The sequence below is a fragment of the Copadichromis virginalis genome, linkage group LG4 (assembly GCF_057382275.1).
Source record: "Copadichromis virginalis isolate Kocher_CV1m ecotype Utaka linkage group LG4, C_Virginalis_male_GT1.1, whole genome shotgun sequence".
NCBI classification, from domain to species: Eukaryota; Metazoa; Chordata; class Actinopteri; order Cichliformes; family Cichlidae; genus Copadichromis; species Copadichromis virginalis.
This window is the reverse complement of record NC_140621.1, coordinates 33,939,500-33,963,475: the sequence shown is the minus strand read 5'-3', so window position 1 is coordinate 33,963,475 and position 23,976 is coordinate 33,939,500. Positions and strand designations below refer to the sequence as shown.

Sequence of the window (23,976 nt, the reverse complement as noted above, 5' to 3'; positions counted from 1 at the left end):
AACCTAACGACAGCGGGGATTAGGTGTCTTCACACTGCGAGCGCACCGTGTGTGGTCTGTTTGTGTTAATCCTCCAGGCCTGTTTGCATTGTGACATCAATAAGCTGCACGGATGCCACATTATGTCTGTTATACGTACATATTATATTATAATATATTATTAAATGTTTACTTTAAACATTTGTGCACATCACCTCATTCGTGTTACATACTTGCACCTGTTATTGTTTCTTTTCACGTGATTCTGCATGACTAAATGTATTGTGGATTATTGAAGCATGTGCTTCAGCTTGTTCAGGCAGTCCACAGTAAACATCGTAGATATTAATATGGAGGCTGGTTTAGAAGCAGCTGTATGTTGGGTTAACATTTACATAATGCAACACAGTAATTCCTTTAAATCACATCTGTCTTGCAAATACCAACAAAAACTGAAACACTTGGATAGTCTGCATGGGTGCTCGTCATTGAGCGGCTTGCCCTCGAGCCTCGAAATACACCAAACCAACCTGGACGCTATGGTGGCTGTCTCCATCTTTTATGTATTTTACCATATATTCACGATGTCATGGGGTAAACTCTTCTCGGAGTCACACAGTGGTTATTTTCCATCAGCTTTCTCTTCGTGGGAGGATTTGTCGGAGAAAATGTAAATATGCTAGTAATTAAGCATCCTACTCCATTAAACTCTCGGCTTTGAAAAAGGCACCATGAAGTGACTTTTGAGCCATGAAATATTTTAATCATTTTCCTCCTTCTACTCTTTATAGCTAAGAACAACAGGCACATTTTCCTCAAAAAACAATTTCTGTTTAATTAGAAGCCAAAGCTCTGTTACCTGTGGCGTTTGATGTCCTTCTTTTTGTTACATCTTTTAAAGACTTGTTTACCAGCGTTACTTTGAATTCGCCAGCGCGTACAATATTAAATATACATTTCACTGTAAAAACTCCTGGCTCTTCTTACAGCTGCAATGAGAGTAGCTTTGCCACATGCAACACAAGCAAACCCAACAGGATTCCTAACAGCCTCTTGCATCTCCGTTTGACATTAATTGATAATCAAACAAGGCTTCACATTAGACATTTATGAGATCAGCTGAATTATCTATTTAATGTAACCCAATTATATGCAACCCTTGTGCACCAATCAACGCTAATTCCTGACTCATAAATGACAGCAACAACGACAGATTTAATCAATAATAAACATTGATGAAAACTTGCGACCTGCTTAGAAAAAGGGTAATTAACAAGAAGGGAAAGGGCTTCGTTGGATTTCATCTTTTGGAATATCGCTCTGTGATCCTTCGTGTTTATGCCGTTCACAAGAATCTCCTAAGCTCACATTCCACCATCAGCGAGATTAAGTGTAAAACAAACATTCGCTTTCCCTTTGACAATTAGGGATAGACATTTATCATGAATTCTTAATGCAAGCTTCAGCCGCTCCGGTTCTTAATTAAAACCTTGTAATTTTTATAAAATTCTTGCCGTAAAACTAAATTTCATGAATTATTTAGCCAGCCTTTTTTCAGCACTACTAGCTACACACCCAGCCAGCCAGCTGGGGAAGAACTGAATCCATAGGTGGGCTCACCTGCACTTTAAGGCCAGAGAAAACATCTTAGTTATGCCTTTTAAAAAGTCTAATATGAAATGCATGTGTGTGTGTGTGTGTGTGTGTGTGTGTGTGTGTGTGTGTGTGTGTGGTGGGTTTTCCTCGTCTCCTACATCCACAGCAGAGGATTCACATCCAGGTCTTAACCTTAACTAACACATGTCAACAGAGCGGGCATCAAAAACAACATTACAAGCTTCGGGGAATTCCACACCTGTTAGATTCCACACAAGCGCGTGAAATTCTTCCAACAAAAGTGAAGGTAAGTGTGCACAGAGGGGCCTGCTGCTCTTACCAGTCTTGTAAAGAGGGGCACTCCCAAATGCCAGAGGTGATCGTTCAGCAGTCCGCTGTACACCACGTTCCCGAAGACAGCAATGCTTCCTGACTTACACAACGTGTTTCCTGCAGGGACACACAGAAACACGAGCAGGTGTCACCGAAACGGACAAGAAGCAGCAGAGGGGCGCCTCCAAAAAACACAAATAAAGCAATTCAATCGCAGGAAATCATTGCACAGGAAGAGGCATCATAGAGAATGCAACATTGATTGTTATAAATATTGATTTTGAGGTTTATTGACCTTACGTGCAGTAAGGAATACAGATAGGTGGCTTGGCTACGATCAATAAAGTTACACAATTGGGTCAAGTTGATCTACCAGCATAATATAAATAACCAAATGAGGTTTAGTATCAACAGGAAAACAGTGGGGAACATTTAATATGCCAGAAAATAACCGTGAACTGACCACCATCACATTTAAAGGATATCCTCTATAACCACTTAACTACCCCGTGTCTGTTATGGAATCAGCTCAAAAGTATGAACCCAAAATAAAACAGTTATTGCTCCTAAACCTTTGCGATTATAGTCTTGACTCGGTTCTCCCGTGAGATGTAGCACTTCAGGGACTACTATTAAAATGTCACAATAAGTGATCTGTGATAAATGCACTTCACCGAGGCACATCATTTTGGCAAAGTTTCAATGTATGATAAATTTACAGTTCTGTTTTTTGGGATCTCGAGAATAACGCGCACAAATAAAACACCGAAGCTTTCAGTTTGATGAGAAATGTGCGTTTTACCCAGATGCTACCCAAACGGGTTAATAATGGGCCTTGGTAATCTGTGTTCAGGCCGGCGCAAATTACTCGCAGAAAGTGACACAGCCATACTCTAACTTACTAAGTGCAACGCTGGCATAAAATTTGCATGTTTTTGGTGTTTAATTCAAAAACCAGGGGACTGCTGAAAAATTGATTTTCGAGGGTGCTAGTCCCGAAGTCACGTCCTGTCTCGCAAGTCTTCCGACGCAACCTCTGCAGCTCTCGCCGAGGACGTCCGTCACCTTTACTGTCTGTGATCCGAAATAAACGAGCAGCTTCTGCAGCACCCGATATTCAAATCTGCACCGTTCGAGACTCAAAGTTAAACAACGGTTAATTTGTTGGTCCCCGTGCCTACTTGTTCCTATTAAGTTTTACCATGTGCAAATACATCTTTGGTCAGCTCCGGATCCAATTTAGAAGTGGGGGGCTTATGTATGATTACAATACAAACCCTCAATATTCTCAGTTTACAGCAGGTGCACAAAAAAAAAAAGCAAACAGGACACAAACACAACACACACAGTCCACCAAAGCGCCGCTCTGGCTGAGAATACAGAAACTGGATTTCAATGAGCATTATTGCATAATAGAATGGCAGTGCATCCATTGCTGACAATATAGAAAGATACATGCTAGATATGCCTACCTGTCCTGGGAGTACAGTATAAATATTGTATATATAGAATATCATTAGTATGTACTCACTGATATCCACTGATGCTCTCGTCTGAATCATTGTTAGCATGTTATAGCTGTTTCTCTCCCACCTGAGTATATGATTGGGTGATATTACAAAATGCATAAATACTAATAAACAGCAATAAACTGCAGGTTTAAATGTTAATTAATCTATTGGATGGCTAAACTCATGTCATTCCTTTTCCACTGAGCAGTGTCAACCCACACTTGGACACGGAGACGTTTAATGTGCGATTAGCTTTAAACTCAAAGCGAAACTTTTTACCACACTTTTTCATGCAGTCACGAACGAGCAGGAGCTGAATACCATCATCTTCTTTCTCTGTGAATCGCCCCTCGTGCTGTTGTGTATCGTCTCAGCCGTTTTTAAAAATATATATTTTCGTATTGAACTTTGTGTGTTGTGCCATGATGTATGTGTATAATTTTGAGTTTGTTGTGTTTTGCTGATTTGTGTTCGTTTTATTGTTCTCGTTTTATTGCCCATCCAAGGATGGCCAAAGCAAATTAACTTATGCCATAAACGCTATGGTATGTATCACCGATTGCCGCTCCGCACCGGTCCCCGGACGAATGAAAATTAAACCTTCTCTTATTGATGAATTTCTTACTGTTGAATAAGTTAACTGCAAGTGAGCCCAGAGGATCCCGAATACTTCGGGGTCTATATGAGGTTTTCGTAGTTGCATAACAACAGTGGCATGCTCGGCAGACACACCAAACCGCTAGCGGACTGTCAGGTTTACTGTATCACAGAGAGCATCATCCTTCTTTATAAGTCATGTTCGGTGCCACCGAGCATCACAGTTCGCCCTCTCAAAGACGCTCTTAATTAGCTCAGTGCCAATGAGGTGCCTTCACAAACAAAAACGCACACATGCGTGGCATGCGTGCCCACACACACGGCCCCGAGAGTGTGATGTAACGCACTCTGATGTCCCTATGAACGTGATGAATGCAGCTTACGGAGCAGGCGGCACAGAAAACACAGGTCTCCATTGTAATTTCTGCACAATGGAACGCTGCAAAGGCACACCAGGGGTGGAGTGAAGCAGTGCTGAAAAGCAGCACATGCATTATTTAAAAACAAAAGTAAAAAATGCCCATTAAAGTGTCAGTGGTGCTTTCGGCAGTGCTGGCTTGGGCGCGGTGTGCGTATTACTGTTATTAATGGGCCAGGCGTGGGGGGCATTGCTTCGGTGTGATTGCTCTGCTGCTGTTGCTATCCGCGGTTCAAGCCTCCTCTCTTTTTTTCCCCCCATTTCTTCTCTGTATGTGTGCACGAGGAAGAGAAACAGATAAAGAGCGTGCTACAGACAGAGACGGAGAGACACCGAGAGACCCTGAGTGCACAGTCAATGAGCTCCTACAGCTAATATCATTTCACATTATTGAATGAATATTAAGGCAGAGAGACCTTGTCAGATAAATAGGAGCACCAGTGCTTATATCAAATTCTGATCTGCCTTCACGGCCATGTCTAAAAAAAAATGCTGGGAATGTAGTCAGCATATTGAAAATAAGTGCACACCATTTTTCTTTGCAGTTTAACATCAAGGGCTATACATTACCGCTACTGACACAGCAGAATGAGGTCATTGTGCATGTTGTAATTACAGCTGGGTAAACACTCTGCTCTCTGCTGCAACACTGGAAACAGAGCACTGCGAGACTGACAGAGATAAAAAAAAAAGAGGGCACCGACGCCGATGACTTTTAAGTGTTGGAAAATACTTGCATCAGTGGGAATAAATAAATTGAACACAATGATCACGGGTGTATGATCAATTCCAGAGTGATGCAATGCATTGAAATCAATCAGTGCACCGGCTGTAATGCGGTGCGCAAATAATACATACTCATCCCTGACCTATTCTTCTAGAACCGGTTTGTTATAGTTTTATTGATGGTGTTTATACGCAGGAGACAGAGCACATAATCAAATTTTGCATATTTGCATGTAGAAAATGTCACATAAAAGCGACAACTTAATTTTCCCCCTCACAAACTCTGCAGAACTCTATAGCCAGCGAGCTTTTGTTATTTATTTCTTTACAAAAAATGCATTCAAAGCTGCCTATTCGCGCCAGTGGACCGTCTGTATTTTCCTTCAACTTTAAGAAAAACTGAGCCTAACTAGCGACGTGTTGTCTAGCTGTTCATTTTTTCCTTTTTTTGGTTATTAATCCCCTTTTTTAAGGGCTTGTCTCAGCAGTTGGGTGTTCTCTCATCTGCAGGCTTGACAGCATTGAGCCCAACCTCTGATTAATTATTAATTGTGTGATTAAAGTATGTGTTGGCGGGGGTATGCAAGTGTATGCGTGTGGCTCCGAGGGAGGGGGTAGGAGCATGCAACGTGCTTTACTGTACTTTGCATTATCTACAACTCGGAGTTTTTATTTCTTGCATTTCACAGCAAGAGATTTAACTGCAGGCATCAAATTTAATACCCAAATCACCGGGCATGTACAATACCTGCAAGAGCAGAAAAAGGGAAGGAGAAAGTATTGTTTTATTAAGTGATGCCTTGTTGAGTCTGGCTCAATATATGGAGAGTTTGCTCCACATAGATTTCAAGGCTTACGCGGCTATCAGTATTTCAGGATTGAATCTGCTTATAAATTATTCTAAATGTCAAGATTCAATCTTAAACTTGATCATTTTCAAACTTTTCTAAGGAAGAAAACAAATGTTCACTTGGATAAAAGTGGATTCAGTTCAAATATTTATTATATTTCTCCTATATGCAATCATGAAAATGCACCATCAGTGCATCAGAGAAGATGTATTGACAGCTCTGAAAATTTCTCCATCTTACCAAGTCTGCACTTGAGCCCTAGAGAAAATTCAAAAAATACATTTCTAGTCCATCGCAGCCCGTTTGTTCCAGAATATTCTGCAGCACAAACGAGGTTCAGCCGCGAACGTATTTGTCTCAACAAAATCAAGTTAAACGCTCAATTACAGGCCGAATGAATTAAAGAGATGAGAGGAAAGTTTGGCCAGCGTAGCTACAGTAACTGTGACTCATTATAATTAATCCGAGTCCTTCTAAAAACAAAGCTATAAGCATTTATGGGTACATTTATTTGAAAACAAAAACTGACTAATATGAAAATGCAGAGTGCTGGATCTGAAATATTTAAAGGGATTATTAGACAGTACTAAAACATTCATAAAAGACATCCCTTAGTTCCATCTTTCTTAATTGGGAGGACTTGCTTCTTCATCCTTTATGGTGTAAAGAATATGTGTAGGTTTGGGACTGTTGTTTGGGAAAAAGGCAATTAACTGTAATGATATCACCTTGGGCTTTAGAAAATTGTGATGGGCATTTTCACCATTCTCCAACACTTTATAGTGTAATGTCCATTAGGCAATAATGGAGATAATCATTAGTTGCAGCCCTGCACAGTTTAGCAAAACAAACTAGTTCGTTCACAATGTGCATTATATAAGAGAAGCGTAAGAGAGCCATCTGAGCATAACGTTGTGGTCATTCAGGTGTGTGTGTGTGTGTGTGTGTGTGTGTGTGTGTGTGTGTGTGTGTGTGTGTGTGTGTGTGTGTGTGTTGGGGGCCTTCCGTGCTCCTCTCCTGGCTTTGCCGTTGGAGGTGGGTCGCTTTAAGAATTCAAACTCCACAACGTGCAGCTCATTTCTAGCAAAGAGGCACATTGCTGCAATGCAATAAGGGAAAACAACACTTTTAATAATTCAGGCCCTGAGACCGTGAGGGGGGGGAGGCGGAGGGTGGGTGGGGGTGGGTGGAGGGAAGACGTCTTAAAGTACCGCAGAATGGCTCATTTAGCTCCTGCTACGCATTATTAAAGTTGTATCGAACCCCCTCCTGGGTCTTTCCCTAAGTTTTTTTTTCATTTTCCTTTCCTCTTTCCCCTAAAGCCTGCAAGGTAACCAATAACAGCTACCAACATTTATAAACGACAGAGTATCCTGCACCTTAGAGGAGGAGGTAAACAATGGTGTAGCTCTTAATCTCTCTTTCTCCCTGTCCTCCCCGCTCACTAGTCCTCCGGTCCGGAATTTGTCAGTGCTTTATCCCGTTTGAGCCGTAATACACAGCCCTCTCTGTCCAGATTATTTTCTGCTTGAGCTCAGCCCACAATGCATAAAAAATGCGGGGAATGAACCTTGTGTGGCATCAAATTGAGTAATAAAATTGTGTTCACGGTGGCACTGATGAACGCATGATGGTACCGTTAAGGACGTGTTCAGAGGTACCGTAAATTGCCTCTGAGCCTGATGGCAGTTTCCAGAGCAAAGACGGGGAATATGAATAAAAAATACACAGGCAGAAGAAAAATGGGAGCGAGCTAAAAATGCAGATGTGCTCGTTTTTGGTTTTTTGGAGGATATTAACTCCTCAACGTCCAGTTTCCCACTCCTTCATTACAACGTGAGGAGCTGAATGTTTGATAGCGTCACACAGACTCTGTAGCCTGGCCTCGAAACAGCTTTGTGATGTTTACAGTTGGTAAAATATTAAAGCCCGCCCCCTTTCTCTGTCTTTAGGGCTGCATTATGTGTTTGTGGATCACTGTATACAAATTTCCTTCAAATCATTTGGACACAAGTGGTATTCTTCAGAAACTCTAGCAGAATAATCACATTCAGCCTTACAGAACATTGTTTTAATTTGACGTTCTTACTTTAAGGTACGTTCGATTCCATACGGGCCGAGATTAACTAAAAACCACCACTTATTAAAATCCTCTCAAATCCTCGCACGTGCCGTGCTGGTCAGCCTCTGAACGGAGCTGTTTTCTTTGTGAAAACTTGACATTTCAGAGATACTGTGCAAGGCTTTCAGCCGGCAGCAACAAATTATGATTATAATAATTTATGATTACTGCTTACATTGCACAATACAATGAAAAAAAGTAAAAGCCTATTAAAATGTCCATTTAGGATATATACACCATAAACTGCTGCAGAGGTCTTAAATCAAAGCCTGCTGTGCTGTAAGAGATGCAGAGACTGAAGGCAGGAGGTCAGGAGAGAGAGAAAGACAGGGGGTGTCAGATGTGTTATGATTGGCTGATATATTGGTCTTTTATGAGATATCAAAGTGGCCATGTCAGTGTTGTTCACGGGGTATCGGTCTGATGACCGATTTCATATTCATTGTTGCATATGATATACAACTTCTTTATAAGACACTTTGAAACTGAGCTGCTTCCAAACCAATAACAAAATCCAGAGTTTTTAAGACTAAACACTTTTTGCTTTTTTTCTTGGGTTTGACAGGAAAACTATTTGGTGTGTTTACATTAACTGTTAAGCTAGAAAGACGACCAGCTGGCCAAACAGCCACTCTGGCAAAACTGTTTGTTGTACCAGGGTGCAAACATGGTTTTATTGCTGTTGGGTTGTTTTAACATAGGAGTTGATAAGGACTTCAGCCTCAGCGCGCCACTGCAGGAACTGCAGTCTTTGGGACTTTTATTTGGCTTTATTCTTCAGTTTTTCACCCTGGAAGTTGCAGCTTTGTTTGTTGAGGACCAGTTCAGTGACTGGAATTTCCACTTGGTATTCCTGGTGCAGCCCTGTTATCTACTGTGAAACCAGAGCTGGTCTTGGCATTTATTTAATTTACTTTAAACAGTTCCTTAATATTACTTTTAAACTGTGATCCAAATCTGCCCACAAGCTTCCAAGCAAGAAAGCAATATAATATAATCAATATAATAATATTGCAATATTATTGTGCATAACCAATCAGAGTTGGAGTCTTCTTCTGGGATGTCCTTCAAGTCTTTTGTAGTTTACTGCTAGTGTAACTTTCTAACTGGTATGAAATCACGTGAGTGGCTGTGATGGACTGAATTAAATTAAGTTCAGCTATTTTATACGTCGCCAAGTCACAACAGTCACGTCAGGGCTCTTTGTACTATAAGGTAAAGACACTACAATAATGCAGAGAAACCCACCAACAATCAGACAGTCCTCCATGAGCAAACATTTGGCGACAGTGGGAAGGAAGAACCCCGTTTTAACAGAAAGAGACCTTGAGCAGAACGAGGCTGTGACAGCTGGAGGCGAGGACAGACAGCTAATAAATGCTGTGTGTAGATGTATCAGCTGAAGCATTCAATTAGCTCACAGACAGCAGGAAATACCAACTTTAAAGGGAACAAACTGTCAGGTGGAACAGATGTTTTTCCCCTGTGACAGGCTAGTTTTAGCACATTTTAAATAAAGAAAATAAAACCAATCTGTAATTTTCTAATACGAGTAATTAACACCAAAATGAAACACATAAATGATAATAAGGCTTAAAAAAAGCTGAATCGTTGCCCTGTTGACCTAGATTATGTTTTTACCACCTTATATTTAATGGTCTAAAAGCTATTTCAGATATTTTTCCATCCTGACAGATATGCAGTAAGAAGCAAATTGAATTTTTAGGAAGCACTTTTTAAATTCACAAAATCTGACAGCTACTGCTTCAGCAGGTTCAACCACCAAAGTATCTGCACCTTCATAAACACAGTTTGATGAGGTGCCTTGTACATCAAAGCAATACCAATGCAGCCAGCTAGTCATCCAGCCAGCCTGAACGTCAGAGAAACCAGTCAGCTGCTTTGTCTCCCGCTGAGTGTCAGACTCTGACGTTCCTTTGCCATCTAAGCTGACTAAACACAGACCCCGTTTTCTTCAAAGCTATGCAAATTAGCCACGTTGCTAAGTGGATTCCTCTTCTTTTTTTTCCTCTGTTGGAGAGCCGCAGGGCTGATTAGGCCCAATTTCTATCTACAGAATGTATACACACTTACATACAGTAAAAAAACTGCTGCATTACTGCCCATGGGCGATTCTTAGTGGTCCTTCCTTTCTCATAACACAGACCTGCTTTCAATGGGTCGGTTGTTGAATTTAAAGTGAAAATAATGTACGTTTCTCAGCTGAAACGAAATAAAAAAAAGGAGGTGGGAGGGAGCTCGTAAAGATCAAAGCGCAATGCAGAAAACACACAGCGGCAGTCATCTTTGACCTCAAAAAACATGGCTGCTCTTTGATTGCATTATGTACATTACATGGCAGGAAGTATGCGGAGAACTCAGCAGACCTAATGTGCTTTGGTTGGGATTTTTTTCCACGGCTTGCCATCTAATGACGGGAAAGCCGAACGCTACGGCGTGTAATATTTTATAGCTGCGGCTCCCAGCTTGAGAACTGGGACATCCACAAAGAGTGACGAGTTAAATCTGAGACACGATTTTAATCACGTAATCTGTCTTTTCCTTCATATGAAATATTAAAAAATGTAAAAAAAAAAAAAAAATACCTGATAAAAATTAAGATACTTCGAGAATGAAAAATAATCTTTAAATTAACAATTATATGCAACCCAGTATCTGGCCTCAACAACACTCAAAAACATGGATTCAGACATACCACATGACGTAACATTAACATTAGCATAATATATTCAGCTGATTCAAAATGTAAGCCTTTATTAAGTTACCTTCAATTCCACCTTAAGGTAACTTACTCACTGTTCACTGACAAAACTGTTTTTGGGGTTAATCAGTCCGCGTATTGTAAAATTACTTCAGTATTACAACTCGCCATTGTGTAGCGCTGAGTACTTTTGCAGCGTTTGAGCCGAATCAAAGTGAGCAGGTATGTTGGAGCTGCAGATGTGAGGCAGAGGGGTAGGTGGAGATAAAAGCAGCAACTAATTATTCATAGATCCATGCATACTTAAGGATGCAAAGTTGCAGAGTTACATCTAAGCCATTAAAAAAAACTTCTAAATATGTAATTTTTATGAACACAGACAAGTTTGTAGGAGTCTAAGCCTGCAGAAGAACAAAGGAATCGCGAGCCTAAACTGCGTTTTAACCTCAACATCAAGCAGGCCACCAGCTACCAGGATTCAGATTGGGTTTATAGGCAAATCCTCAGAAACTAGTGGATACAGATTAGAAATTAACCCTGATATATTTTAGCATTAAAGACTTTCTGCTGAAAGCTTTTTCTATTCGGATCCTCCAAAGAGGCGAATATTCTATAAAAGAGACGAACGCTCTCCGATGCTACCGTAAGAGATTAAAATTAAAAAGATGTGCTTGCATCTTCATGCCAGTGTTTTGGAAAGGTCCTTTCCTTGTTGATCGTGGCAAATCAAATGATCTCTTTTTCTTCTTTGCATCCCTTTTTTTTGAAGCTGTTCCAAAAATGGCTCATTGCTGTCTTTAATCATTCCTCATTAGTGCAAAGGCCTGTTCACTTACAGTGGAGAGATTAATAGGTCACTGGCAATGGGCACCATCCTTTGGTCCGAGCTGCGTGGGCCGGCTGAGTCGTGGGGGTTTCGGGATAGTTGGGAAAATAATTGGAAGTGGTGTTATGACCTCTCCTCTTTCTAACGAAACGCAGGGAAGACGAAGGCAAAGGCTGATGATGTGGGGAGGGGTAATTTTGGACTTATCATCATAATAATTATCATTGTTATTGGTGTAAGACGAGTGTGTCGTTGCTGTTGTGGAATCATCCTAAAAACAGAAACCCTATTTGCCAGAGTCATTTCCATTTCATCTTATCATTATCATTATCACCATTATGATTTGTCACAGCGTTTTTATCTTAATTGTTCTCAGCATCATTGTAACATACAGCCGCTAATGACAACCCCGAGATGTGGAGTGCGTGTGTGATGGGGGAGGGGGGGGGGGGGGGGGGGTCTAAATGCAGAGCTAAATAATGCAACTACAAAACAACCAATGGAAAAATATCTGAACTGCCCAGCTGGCTTGAAATGTTCTGGAGACACAAGCGAGAGGAGAGAAACCCAAAGCTGTTTTGATGTCTCAGTCTGGATGTGCGTTGGCAACAAGCGAGGGCCTCGGGATTCCATCAGGCTATTGATCGTTACCAATGCTCAGGTCCTGCTTTACCACCCTTATAAACAATCTCTCTGTCAAGCACACTATAGGGCAACAAATGATTTTATTTCATAGATTTTCGGATTTGATGAATTATTCACTCACACTCTACCCTCGGTGCTGAAGTGGGGAGAGGCTGTTGAAACGGAAAAGACAAAGAAACTTCAACATGTATCACACACAAGCCCGTGTGCATGAACGGTTTCTGTTTCAAAAGGATTTCTTCTTCTTCTGCAGCTTTTTTTCCCCCCCTTTCACCAACCCACATCAGCTCTACTTTGTCAACATCAGCTGAGTGAGAACTCCCAGGGGCTGACAAATCTCCTGTAATCTGCCAGACCTCCCCTGCATGTCCGGTGCTGTTGTTTTCCTGTATCCTTCTAAGTGTTATTGAGTCTGAAAAATTATCAATTTGGATCCGGTCCAGCACCTGTGAAAAGCACAGTATGGCTTCTTTTTTTTCTTGCCAGCGCTGTTGAATTACACCGCCTTTAGTAGCACACACTCTTGGCCCAGATGTTCAGGATAATGTGACAGTAAAACTACAAAGAAAGATGGTTACAGGCGTTAAAACCAATTTACAGCTCGGATTTTGCGACGTTTTCTATTTTGTAGGATGTTTAACTGTGGAGGTCAATTGCTGCATTTTGGTAGCGACGTCTCGTTTCGTGCACGCGTTGCGATTGTTGGCGTCCTTGGACGGCGGCCGAAGGCGTCTGTTTATTGAAGGTCTCTGGTGGCCACAGCTGGATCGCGTCGCTGGGGGAAATACTGCAGCCTATACTGGTGGAAGCTGACTGGGGTCTATAAAATATCAAAGCGGATCGATAAGTCTGACCTCATGGCGTATCCGTGCTTTGCAGGGAGGCAGGGTTAAACCCAGTCGAGAGAAAACAAACGCTTCACGACGGTGATTTGCAGATTTTCCAACAGGACGCCTTTTGATGCTTTCGCCTCTTGCAATAAAGATACATAACAATGTGGCTTCTTTGTGGATGCAACAGCACCAGCTGGAGCCATGCTGAAATTAACTTTAATGCCATTCTCTCTTGTGTGAGAGACAGAGGCTGAATAATGTAGCAGTGGTAGCTCACTTCCTGAAAAATCTCCAAATTCACATGGGATGATGATTGTTGTATTGCACTTGGCATTTGCGTTGTATCCAGTATCAGACCAAGGCGCTCTCAATTGCACCCTGGAGGCTGGAGCTCACTAACTGAAGGGAAACCAGGTCAACTGATAGGGGAATTGTGTAGTTATCTTTATATGTGCGTGCTGCAGATACAGCGGCGCAGCTCACGCTCACAGCTCGCTACATTTTACAAAGCAATCAGGGCCCGTCATCGACACAGGGCTAAACTACAGTAATCCACTTCTTGTTTACTAATGAATCGCCATTTAGGGACGCAGCTCATTTCTTTATCGGGCTGAGGGCGGGGCCGACACTTGGGTACATTCACATGCGAGTGAGGGAGCGCAGGCGCGAGGGGCGAGCGGCAGCCTCCCAGACTTGACATCCCATCGTGCTCGCTGGGCGGCTTGCTGGCAATGCAGAGTCTGTTTGTTGTGCATCCATCAACCCCGGTGTCCTGGCCAGGAGCCGATCGATAGCCAACACAAAAGCTCATTGATGACAGACAGCTCTTGACAAACATATAGCATTTTTTCTGTCTAGTATAGCAATAATCTCCAAGGTCACTGCGAGTCATTCGACGGCGGCCGGGACGCGAGGAGCTCCTACCGAGCCTTCCGTGTCTTTTCACGCTGGGGAACAAAAACGGCCTGATGCATTTTAAGTCAGCGCTGAAAGCTCTTGGCACATTGTTAGGCAGCTGTACACAAGAAGAATGAAAGCACACATTCTTGACAAGTGGCGAAGCTGCTGTGACATGTCACTGACTGACAGCTAATGCCCCAAGGACACACGAGCAACCCGGCACTTAATACCGTAACAGAAGGCCAAATTACTGGACAATCTCGGTCAGCATGATTGCAAATAGCGGTTAATATTTTAGGAACGCTTTCATGAGAAATCTTAGTGTTCTGTTTGCCTGCTGCAAAAGTTTGTTTATGTGACAGCCCAGGAAGTTGCACAGCCACACATGCGAGCGCGCGCACACACTGAGACTACAGGTGCGTTAGGGCACAGACTTGGAGTTATAATAAGAGGGCCAGGCTCCCCCCCCCAGGCCATCCTGCCAGCTGGCCGGACTGAGCGTGAGTGATGCCCGAGTGAGGCAGCCCCATTAGGGAAGTGCTGGTGGTGAGTGCAGGATAGCTCAGGTAATTAAAGCCAAACCAAAGCAGGCAGCCGAGGCGGGGGCTCCCAGATTTATGTGGCTGAGTAATGCACATACTGAAGTCAGCTCGCCATCCAAAGGCCTCGCTCTCTTACAAACAGTCTCAAGAGGCATTAGCTTCCTCACCACTCTGATGCAGCCTATTACTCTCGCTCACTCCATCTAGTTCTTCATTGCTCCGCTGTGTGACTCACACAGAACATCAACATCTTTGACAATTACGGCTAGATTTAGATTTTCTTTGATATTATTAGTCAACCGCCGCCTCATGAAAGGCTACTCGCTGACTGGCACATTAGGCTTGATTTAGGGCATTTATTTCAACATTGTCAATGGAAAAAGCATCTAAATGTGCCTAACCTTTAGTGCATTAAAGACCCGTTAATGCATTGTTAGAAGAATAATGTCATATTAAGTAAAGAGACGCATTGCGGGAGCGTCGCGTTATCATCGGTACAAATGTACTTTGGTTTTTCTTTCCAGCATTTTTTTTTCTTTTGTTGTCGTCTTTAAAAAGAATTATAAATCCTTAATGTCAGGGTTAGACCGCCAGAGTTTTGGATCATGTAGAATAAACTTTACAGGTTTTCTTCTGTCAAATATCAAACATGCAAACACTGAAAACAAATCCCACACACACACGGCAACGCGCCGCCTCACAATACAGATGTGAGCAACTGTGGAGACGGCGCTGTGAAAGCTTTCTCTGACGTGAGCAATAAAGCGAGAAGCTGGTTGGTGAGACGCGGTCAGCCTGGACTGCGCTTGTCTTTGAAATTCTGCTTGATTTGCTCTTTGTTATCACGAGTCTGTCTCTGTGATCCTGCAGACATCCACCGTAAGAAGGACAGTTTTTAAGTCATCTTTGAAAAAAGACACTCTCGGTCTGCAGATGTCGAGGTTTGAGTACGAAGCCGAACAAGGATGAGACATTAGCAGCTGCGTGGTTATCGCTGTATGGAATGATGGAGCTGCAATACAGCGATGATGCAGTCCCGGTTTCAGAACGGCGACATCCCTACAGCCAAAGAACGAGTGTCGAGGAAAGGGTGTAAACTGAGAACATTCAGCAGATTTGTAACGCCACACGAACATATACGATTTTTGAAGATGGGTGAGGTCCGAGAACGGGTGTGCAGTGCGAGAAAAATAAAAGGGAAGCTTATTTGAGAGCAGCTATGATCTTTGCTACACCTTGTCACTTTCTCCTGACACACATTAACGTGATGCCGAACATTTCGCAAAATGATAACAGCATGTCTGAGCAGCAGATAGATTCCTGAAGTCAACACTGTCAAGAAACTGTCAGAATAAAATCTCAAAGATGAAGCTCTCAGAGGAAAGCGACCACACTCTGTTTTGAGGTTTTTGGTCGATCACACCTGTCAGCTTGTACATTAGTTACTTATATGGGGCCTTGTTAGCCGACTGATGATGTGAACAGCTACGGGCTACCTGCTGCTGCGGATCGGCTTATTTCTGACCGGCATCGCTGATCAGATGTGCCGTAAAAACAGATCAGCTTAGATACTCAAACAGAGAGCTGAGATCAGGGGTGACTGTAAGGTAGCATACAGTAAATCCAGCCTCCTGTCAGATCACATTTCATTCCCATCTCCACAGATGGAAAGATAGCCGGAGACGTATCAGATGGACAATGCTTAGATTGTCAAACAGAAAAACAGATCAACGAGAGAGAATGAGAGCCAGGCGGGCTTGTCCTCGGGAGGGACAGCAAATGAGAAAAAAAAGCCAGATGGGCAGACAAGCATAAAGTAAATCATGGAGAAGCTCCTCAATACCAAAGCGGTATGGGGAATGGCAGGGCAGGTTGGGAAGAGTTAGCCGCAGTGTGCATCAGCTAGCATTATCAATGCTGACAGGCAGACAACCCGTTTATAGGGAAAGGGGGGAAAAAGCATCAAGGAAATCCTGCTCGTCTATCCCCAATTGAATTACTGCCGTGATCCAAAGATGGGAGGAGTGAGTTGGGGTGGGGATGTGGGGGGCGGTTGAAGGAGGTGGGGTTGGTGGGGGGGGGGGATAATATTCTTTGACGAGAAGGGCCGCTCCAAATGCGCACAGAAAATGTATATCCGTACAGTCCGTCCCCCAGGGCTCACATCTCACAACTTTGCCCATCTATTTTTATTTGTTCCCCGTGCTTCTAGTTAAAGCAGTGCTGCAGCCTACAAAATGGAGAAAGGGGGGAGGGAAGGGGAGAGAAAGGGAAAAGGGGGGAGCGTGGAAGCACTGCTGGGAGGAGATCGCATGACCCCTGCGATGCCGCTGGAATACTAATGTCACACAAAGTTCCCTGGAAAAAGCTACAGAGGAACAAAGTGCACAGAGAGACATGCGTGTATACACCGCGCAGTCGCATATACCCACCCGCGCGCGGGAGGAAACGGTAAAGTCGCTGAATAACTCGAAAAAGGAACGCGTCCGCCAAACAAGCCCCTTCGGACCGACGGGAATCTGGATGAGACGCCAGCGGCGTCCAGTTTAGCCAAACACGCCGTCTAATCTCTCATTAAGCTGTCTCACCCTGAGCCAGCTGCCACAATACACACAACGTGATGCAAACATCGGTAGATCCTGCATCTCACAGGAGGCTTCCGATTTATTAAAACTCGGGTCTCATTGTTGTTCTTTACTTCATTATTTCTTAATTTTGTGCTCTCCCAGCTAATGCAAAGTGCTGCGAAACAAGAAACTTCAGCTCAGCCAAGTTACGAAGGTGAGGCCACAAGTGGGTTCCCAGGAAGTGCATGCACGTGCATGAAAACACCTACATCGCTGCAATATGTACAGCGGGCGAAAACAGGAGGCAAGTAAAACTTCCTATTAAACCAGCTTTAATAATGTTGGCTGCAGTTCATCGAGAGGACGCCCGCCCTAAATGAACACAAGCGAAAGGAACGAACAGGCAAAAAGAACAAAGTTTATTTTATCTGATCATTCATAATGCATGCTGACAGGTCAGTTAAGGATTTATGACAGGACATACTTCTTTGATGGCACCCATTTCCAAATTATAACTACAACAGATGTTAGCAGCGTGGTTAAATTAAACATACTTGTATATCAGAAGCAGCTGGCTGCCACGGTCGAAGGTGACTGCTGTCAGGTGGCGGCAGCTAAAAATTTGTTGCTGCTGCTCGTACGCGGCTCAGTACTAACGCGGAAAAGTATACAGCAGGGAAAAAGACGAGAAAAAGGAAAAAATAAACACATTTTTATTGTTTTATCAAAAATAAATCAGAAAACACACAATTTTTCTCTCTTTTTCACTCATTTTAGTTTTTATTTATCCTGCGAGAACTCCTCATGAAGCTGAACTGTCTGGTTTTTGGTACTGCAGTGCCATAAATAAGCAGCCTCAACCCCCGGGCCACGGACCGGTACCAGTCCGTGAGTCGTTTGGTACCAAATGTATGGTTTTCAGGGTTTTTAACGTCAACTCTGTTTCCCTGGGTCTTTTCCCGTGTTGTAGTTGTGTGTCTTATTTTGAAAGGAATATTTACACATTACCATAGCGACCAGAGAGCATTAAGTAATGTTGTTGCTGCATTTCACTAGGACGCTGCTAATAAAGTTACACAATTCAAAATATGCTCAGACACCAACACAGCTCTACTGTATTTCCTACTTTGCGAGTGCTCGATGGTTTCAGCATCGGCGTTATGGCCGGGGATGCGTGGCTGACCGAAGGAATGAGCTGTCAAAACTTTAAAAAAATAAGATTTAACTTGCAATAAACTGTAATTATTCTTAAGTGCGTCCAAAATCTCCTCGCTGGAAGCTTTTAGTAGCTTTGCAGACTGCACATTAACCATTGAATTCTACAGTACCAGTGTTTTAGCTCTCAGAGAGAGACTGATGCCCCGGCAGAAATTGTTGTATTACTGCCGATGCTTCCCCTCAGCCGTCGGTGAGCAGGAAATAGGAAATGATGCATAAGTACCAAGGATTTACTGTCACATACAGTATGGCTGTCATCACACAGAGGTGCATCATGAAGATATACACCTCCAATCCTCCGTTTCTACTCAGCGTCTTTATATCTCCGCCTTAACCCAAATCCCCGGCTGGCATTGGGAGGCATCGGTGGGGGTTTAAAGGTGGGGGCATTTCCTCAGTCACACCTGCCTATTATGTTTGCTACTCAACTTAATGGCACTCCCAAGTACCCCAAATGTCTTGGTGAAGATCATTTTCTTGACAAAATGCTCAACTCTGGAAGCTATTGTGCAATATTTCCAGAACACCTGTACATAAGCTTGTTTGGTTGGGGAAAAAAATGATGCAAGTCTAAAGAATCTACCCAGCGTTTCTCATTATTATCCATTTTGTCTCGCTCAACACCTCAGCTACTATCAGTAGGTGGCACAGTTTGAAGTGTATCATAATACCCAGGCAGTGCTGGTACCTCGCCGAAACGGGGAGATATCCACTAAAAGCAACTCGCAGCAACATTCATTTATAGTTCACGTTTTCATTAATGAGTTATAAGCATGTGACCGCCCAGAAGATGCGGCTGTAGTCATTAACACAATGCGGCCGCCTCATTAATGGGGACAGACCATTTGGAATGAGCCAATTGAGCACATGCTGCTTAGCCAATCCCACGCGTTGCTGTACGCCATTGATTTCATTTGACCATTATCGTCCGAGGTTGTGACCAAAATTAGATGCAGCCTGGATAATTATCTGACAGTCGGCAGCTAATTATCAGGCTGCAGGGAGACACGTACACAAGAGAGGGTCACAGAAACCTCCTACCATCTCTCGCAAACCAGTCATGTGCGAGGCTCGTGTTGGAGACAACAGTGAAGGTGGAGATCAGGTCGAGTGATTTCACTTAAGACCTGAAGCAGGTTCCTTCAACAGAAACGGAGTGAAATGAAGCTTATTGTAAAACCTGGCCAGACTACAAAAAACACGGCTCTCACAAAAAGGCAGGAGGGAAAAAATATGAGGCATGATGCTTGGCCTGATTTTTATCTGATGAAAATTATTTCCATCATTCACGTAACGGCGGGAGGACTCTGCAGACAGAGCCAGCAGACCATAACACACACTGTGTAGTCAGTCAGCCAAACAAATGAGTGGAAGATCAGGCATAATAGCAAATTAGCACTGTGCTGCTTCCCAGGGATCAACTGCTGTTTGGTCTTTTGTTTGGCAGAGATTCACGAGGAGATGCCGACATTAATGGGGGATTGTAGTGCTGGGGGACAACTCTTGAGGTCAAAGGTTACCCTAACTAATTACCTAAGATGCTATTCCTTTCTGCTGCACACAAAGGGATGATATTGTTGGAGAGAATGACATAAGCAAACAGCATTGGCATTGCTTTCTTTTTCAATTTACACAACTCACTAACAAAAGCAGCTGAAATGAAAAACCACAAAGCAAGAATGTGGATTCCAGCTTCTCAAATGAGGACTACAAAATCCAGCTTCTTATTCCTGTGATGTCAAGTTGTTTGGCTTTTGCTGGTAAGACCAAGCTCACATTAGACACATGCTCTCGTAGATTAGTTTTTAGGCACCTAATCCTATATTTAACAGTGATTCGTGAAAAATGTATCATTTGGTCTTCGTGTTACCAAACGCTCTCAGTAACAATGACGGCAGAGCTTTGACACACATGCACATTTCAGACGACACATCAAACACACCGATGTTGATGCAACTGGCAAATTATTAGTAATTATAAATATATTTAAAAGAGAAATATGATTGTGGTCTAGCAAAGGAGACAGACAGCGTCCACGTATTGTGTTTGCTGAGCAGACCCTGGACACACCTTGCTGCATGCGCAGTCCTTTCAGTGGCTTATAAAATGTATAATGTTTCCAGTTTGGCCAGTTCCTTTTTATGCATATATTAGTATTAGTATGGAAGCAACAGTTGCTGATGTGTGGACATCAAACCACAAGTTCTGGTTGTAATATTTGGTTTCTGACTTCCTTCAGAGTTATGGCTCAGTCACGTAGGTGTAGGAACTGGACGGACACCCTGTAACTTTATGCGGCGACCAAGTTGTTGAGGGTGTTACACATGACCACTTTAGACTGCAAGGTGATTTCACAGGTTCCAAATAATCATGGTCTGAACTGGAGGGACTGCAATCATTTTTAGACAGATTGACAAAGGTTTGCAAATAACGTCTTGATGCTTGCTCAATCATCCAGGTAAGTAAGTCTCCAAAGGTTGATTCTGTTCATGTGGACTTTTCCCCAACCTCACAAGCGGTTGCTCTGATGAACTTGTTTAAAATGCGTCTCTTTGCAGTTGTGGACCCGACTCAACTTGGAGCCAACAGGTTGTACTCCGAGCACACTCCTATATAAAAGCAGAAAATCTAGAAAAATAAACAGCATATAAAATGCAATGATTACAAAGGTGTTCGCGATATATTAGCAGTAACCTGAGGTAAACACAGGTTTTCTTGTTGTGTTTTTCAGACAGCTAAAGGACATCGAAGCCTGCAAACGGCAGCGCTGTCCTCAGTTTCCTGTGACCACCAACTTTTTTCCACTCTGAATGATTAGCTCGAGTTTCCTAAACCAAAACCAAACCTTGACCACAGAAAAACTGAGATTTTATTTGATCTTATTTTCTAAATAATCGTTCAAAGTTTCAGCGACGCTGGTAAACAACGCTATCCTGCTGTTAGAGTGCAGTAAGCTAAAAATACTTCCGTTGTTGTATGGAGCCGTACGGTAATGAATAATTAATGTTTTGCTGCATAATTTACATTTTTCAACAATATTACATAAATTTAAGACCTCGCTGAGTATTGCTCCTCTCTCCCCCCTTTTTTTTTTAACCTGAGAAATTACACTTCCACAAGAATATCCTCCTCTTTTTCAGCGACAGTAAACACACCGCAGACTTCCTTAAGCCCTCATGCGTGACCCCGGAAGTACATCGGCAGGAAGCCCCCAGCAGACATGGGTTGCCATCGGGCTTGTCCGCCTGGCTCTTGGTAAACAATCTGCGTGTTTGTGTGAGCGATGGGCACGTCGTTTGTTTTGCTAATGGGTGTTTTTCTCCTTCACACTCCGCGGGGAGTGCTATCTAATGAGCCGCCCACCCGCGCTTTCCCTCCTGCAGCCCCTGTGCCCTGAATGTGCGGCTTTAACCCCAGTGCAGAGGAGGATGGATCACAGGGGTTTGGGCCACACACACACACACACACACACACACACACACACACACACACACACACACACACACACACACACACACACACACACACACACACACACACACAAATAAGAGACATATATTCATGCAAACTCAACTAAACACGCAGAGGAAGAAGAAAACTGATCAAAAAATATATTATACATAGTTAAACATTGATAAACATGCTCTCATACACCCACGTGAATATACCCATGTAGCTATTCCCATGCTAACACACAAAAATCTTTAACTGCTAACACATGCGACATTTGTGAACTGACAGGAACATGGTATCTCAGCTTTAGTGCTCTCTCTAATGCACCAGGGAGAGTGTTAAATATACATGTGAACCTATGAAGCCAGGCCATTCGGCTTCTTAGGATCATATCACACAGAGGATGGCGCAAGTCTGCTGCTGATGAAGGAGGTGCAGTGATCAAAGCCCGTGCATATATGTAAGGATGCGAGTTTATGTGCTTCTTATAAAGTTACCCCATTGACTGGTTGGATGTCATGTTTCAGACGATGACAGTTTGAAGTCGAAAAGAAAGAAAATTCAGGACAATTATCTCTGTCAGCCTTCTGTACGTGTTTGTGGAAGGCTGCCTCTTTCCAGCGTTTTGAATACAGTAATGATCACATGGCAGAAAATGTTTTACAACACTCAGTATTTCCAGCACAAGTGCACGATATTTGTGGACGGGCTGCCAAAGGGCACCCAGGAGAATTCTAACAATAATATATAACAGCGATGTACCAGGGTAACTTTTATTTGAATAAAGAAAACCCATCCAGCACTGGTGCAGATTGTGCTGCTGTTAGCTGTTTCTACAGGTCAGACCCACCGAAGGTGTCGGTAGCATGTGGCTTCTCAAGCACTGTCTTCTAATCGATACCATCTTCCCTTCAAGATCATCTTCCCATGCTCATCTGCGCTGCTTCCAGCTGCCATTTTTAGACCGTTCCCTTTCTGTGCGCTGGAACTGACGCCTCCCTCTAGCGTTACTACGCTGACCTTTCACCTGAGTGAGACAAATATAGCCACGGCGTGGGTGGTGACTTCTGTGTGACAGAGAAGCTGATGCCTGCTTTCTCTGCCAGATTTTAGGTGTTAAAATGGCAAACAAGCAAGTGAAATCAATGAGTAGGGAACTTCCATAGAGTGATCTCAAAATAGGAGCGGCACCGGATGCATGAGAAGATGACCCTGAAGGAGAGAACCGTTTTACGGACAAAGTTGTGCAGCGACTATTAGCGATACTGAGGTCTGCAGGTAAACATTTAAAAAACCGTAAGAAATACTCGTAGTGCTGAACTCACCGAGAAAGCAAACAACTTTTAAGAAAAGGGCAACCACTGGCAGCATCTGCCTCTGAGTGATTAGATTTATTGATGCTGCTGCAGTACATCTTCCTTTTTCTGCAATTAAAGTGTTGCCATCCTGCACCCTTAGCCCATCCATAGCCTGCATATGTGATCCATAGTTAAAAAACAGACCCAAATCCAGACAAACAAGCAGGTACTTGGAAGAAAAAATGGGATTTTAATAAACTTAGAGGATGCTGCAGTTAGAAGAATGAATTCAGCTTTTCTAGTTACAAGTGCTGGAGGACAGCACGACCCTCTGTAAAGGTCTGAAATATTACAGCAGATAACAGGAAATAATGGCTGTAAACAATACAGGTTTATGTGACGACTTCTTTTATGTAATGCAAAAGCACTGTGTAAAGTATTTAAGGACATTATGAAAAATGTTTTCCTTTTAACATTAGCACCAGAGGCCAAATATTGCAATAAAATAACATTATTGTAAACATGCTTCATGTATGACGGCATATGGATGCCGCCATCTCGACCTAAGGCATAGGTTTTGATGTGCACGCCACGCTATATTCAGATTAGTGTGACATCATATAAAATGCCTTTAGATTTGCTAACCATCTGGAGGCAGGCTGAAACAGGTGTTCCTCCAGAGTGGAGGCGCTCCCTCAACCCAAATCTCTGCATCGATGAGAAAACACATCAATAGCGAACAGCACATCGGAGCGCAACAATCCTGAAATATCTATGCAAATAAAACAAAATCCCGCGTCTTGAACGTGCTGAACGATTATAGTGAGAAAGGCCTTTTT

General features: G+C 42.9%; 1 protein-coding gene across 11 annotated transcripts in view; it reads right to left on the bottom strand.

Annotated features, from left to right (window-relative positions):
* The window catches only part of LOC146711973 (RNA binding protein fox-1 homolog 3-like), a 435,195-nt gene that overhangs the window by 136,516 nt on the left and 274,703 nt on the right, over positions 1-23,976 (bottom strand). For all 11 annotated transcript variants that reach the window (XM_085455037.1, XM_085455038.1, XM_085455041.1 and 8 more), the window contains one exon: positions 1,916-2,025. In XM_085455037.1, coding sequence (XP_085311163.1) covers positions 1,916-2,025 — 110 coding nt within the window. The remainder of the gene's footprint in view (positions 1-1,915; positions 2,026-23,976) is intronic.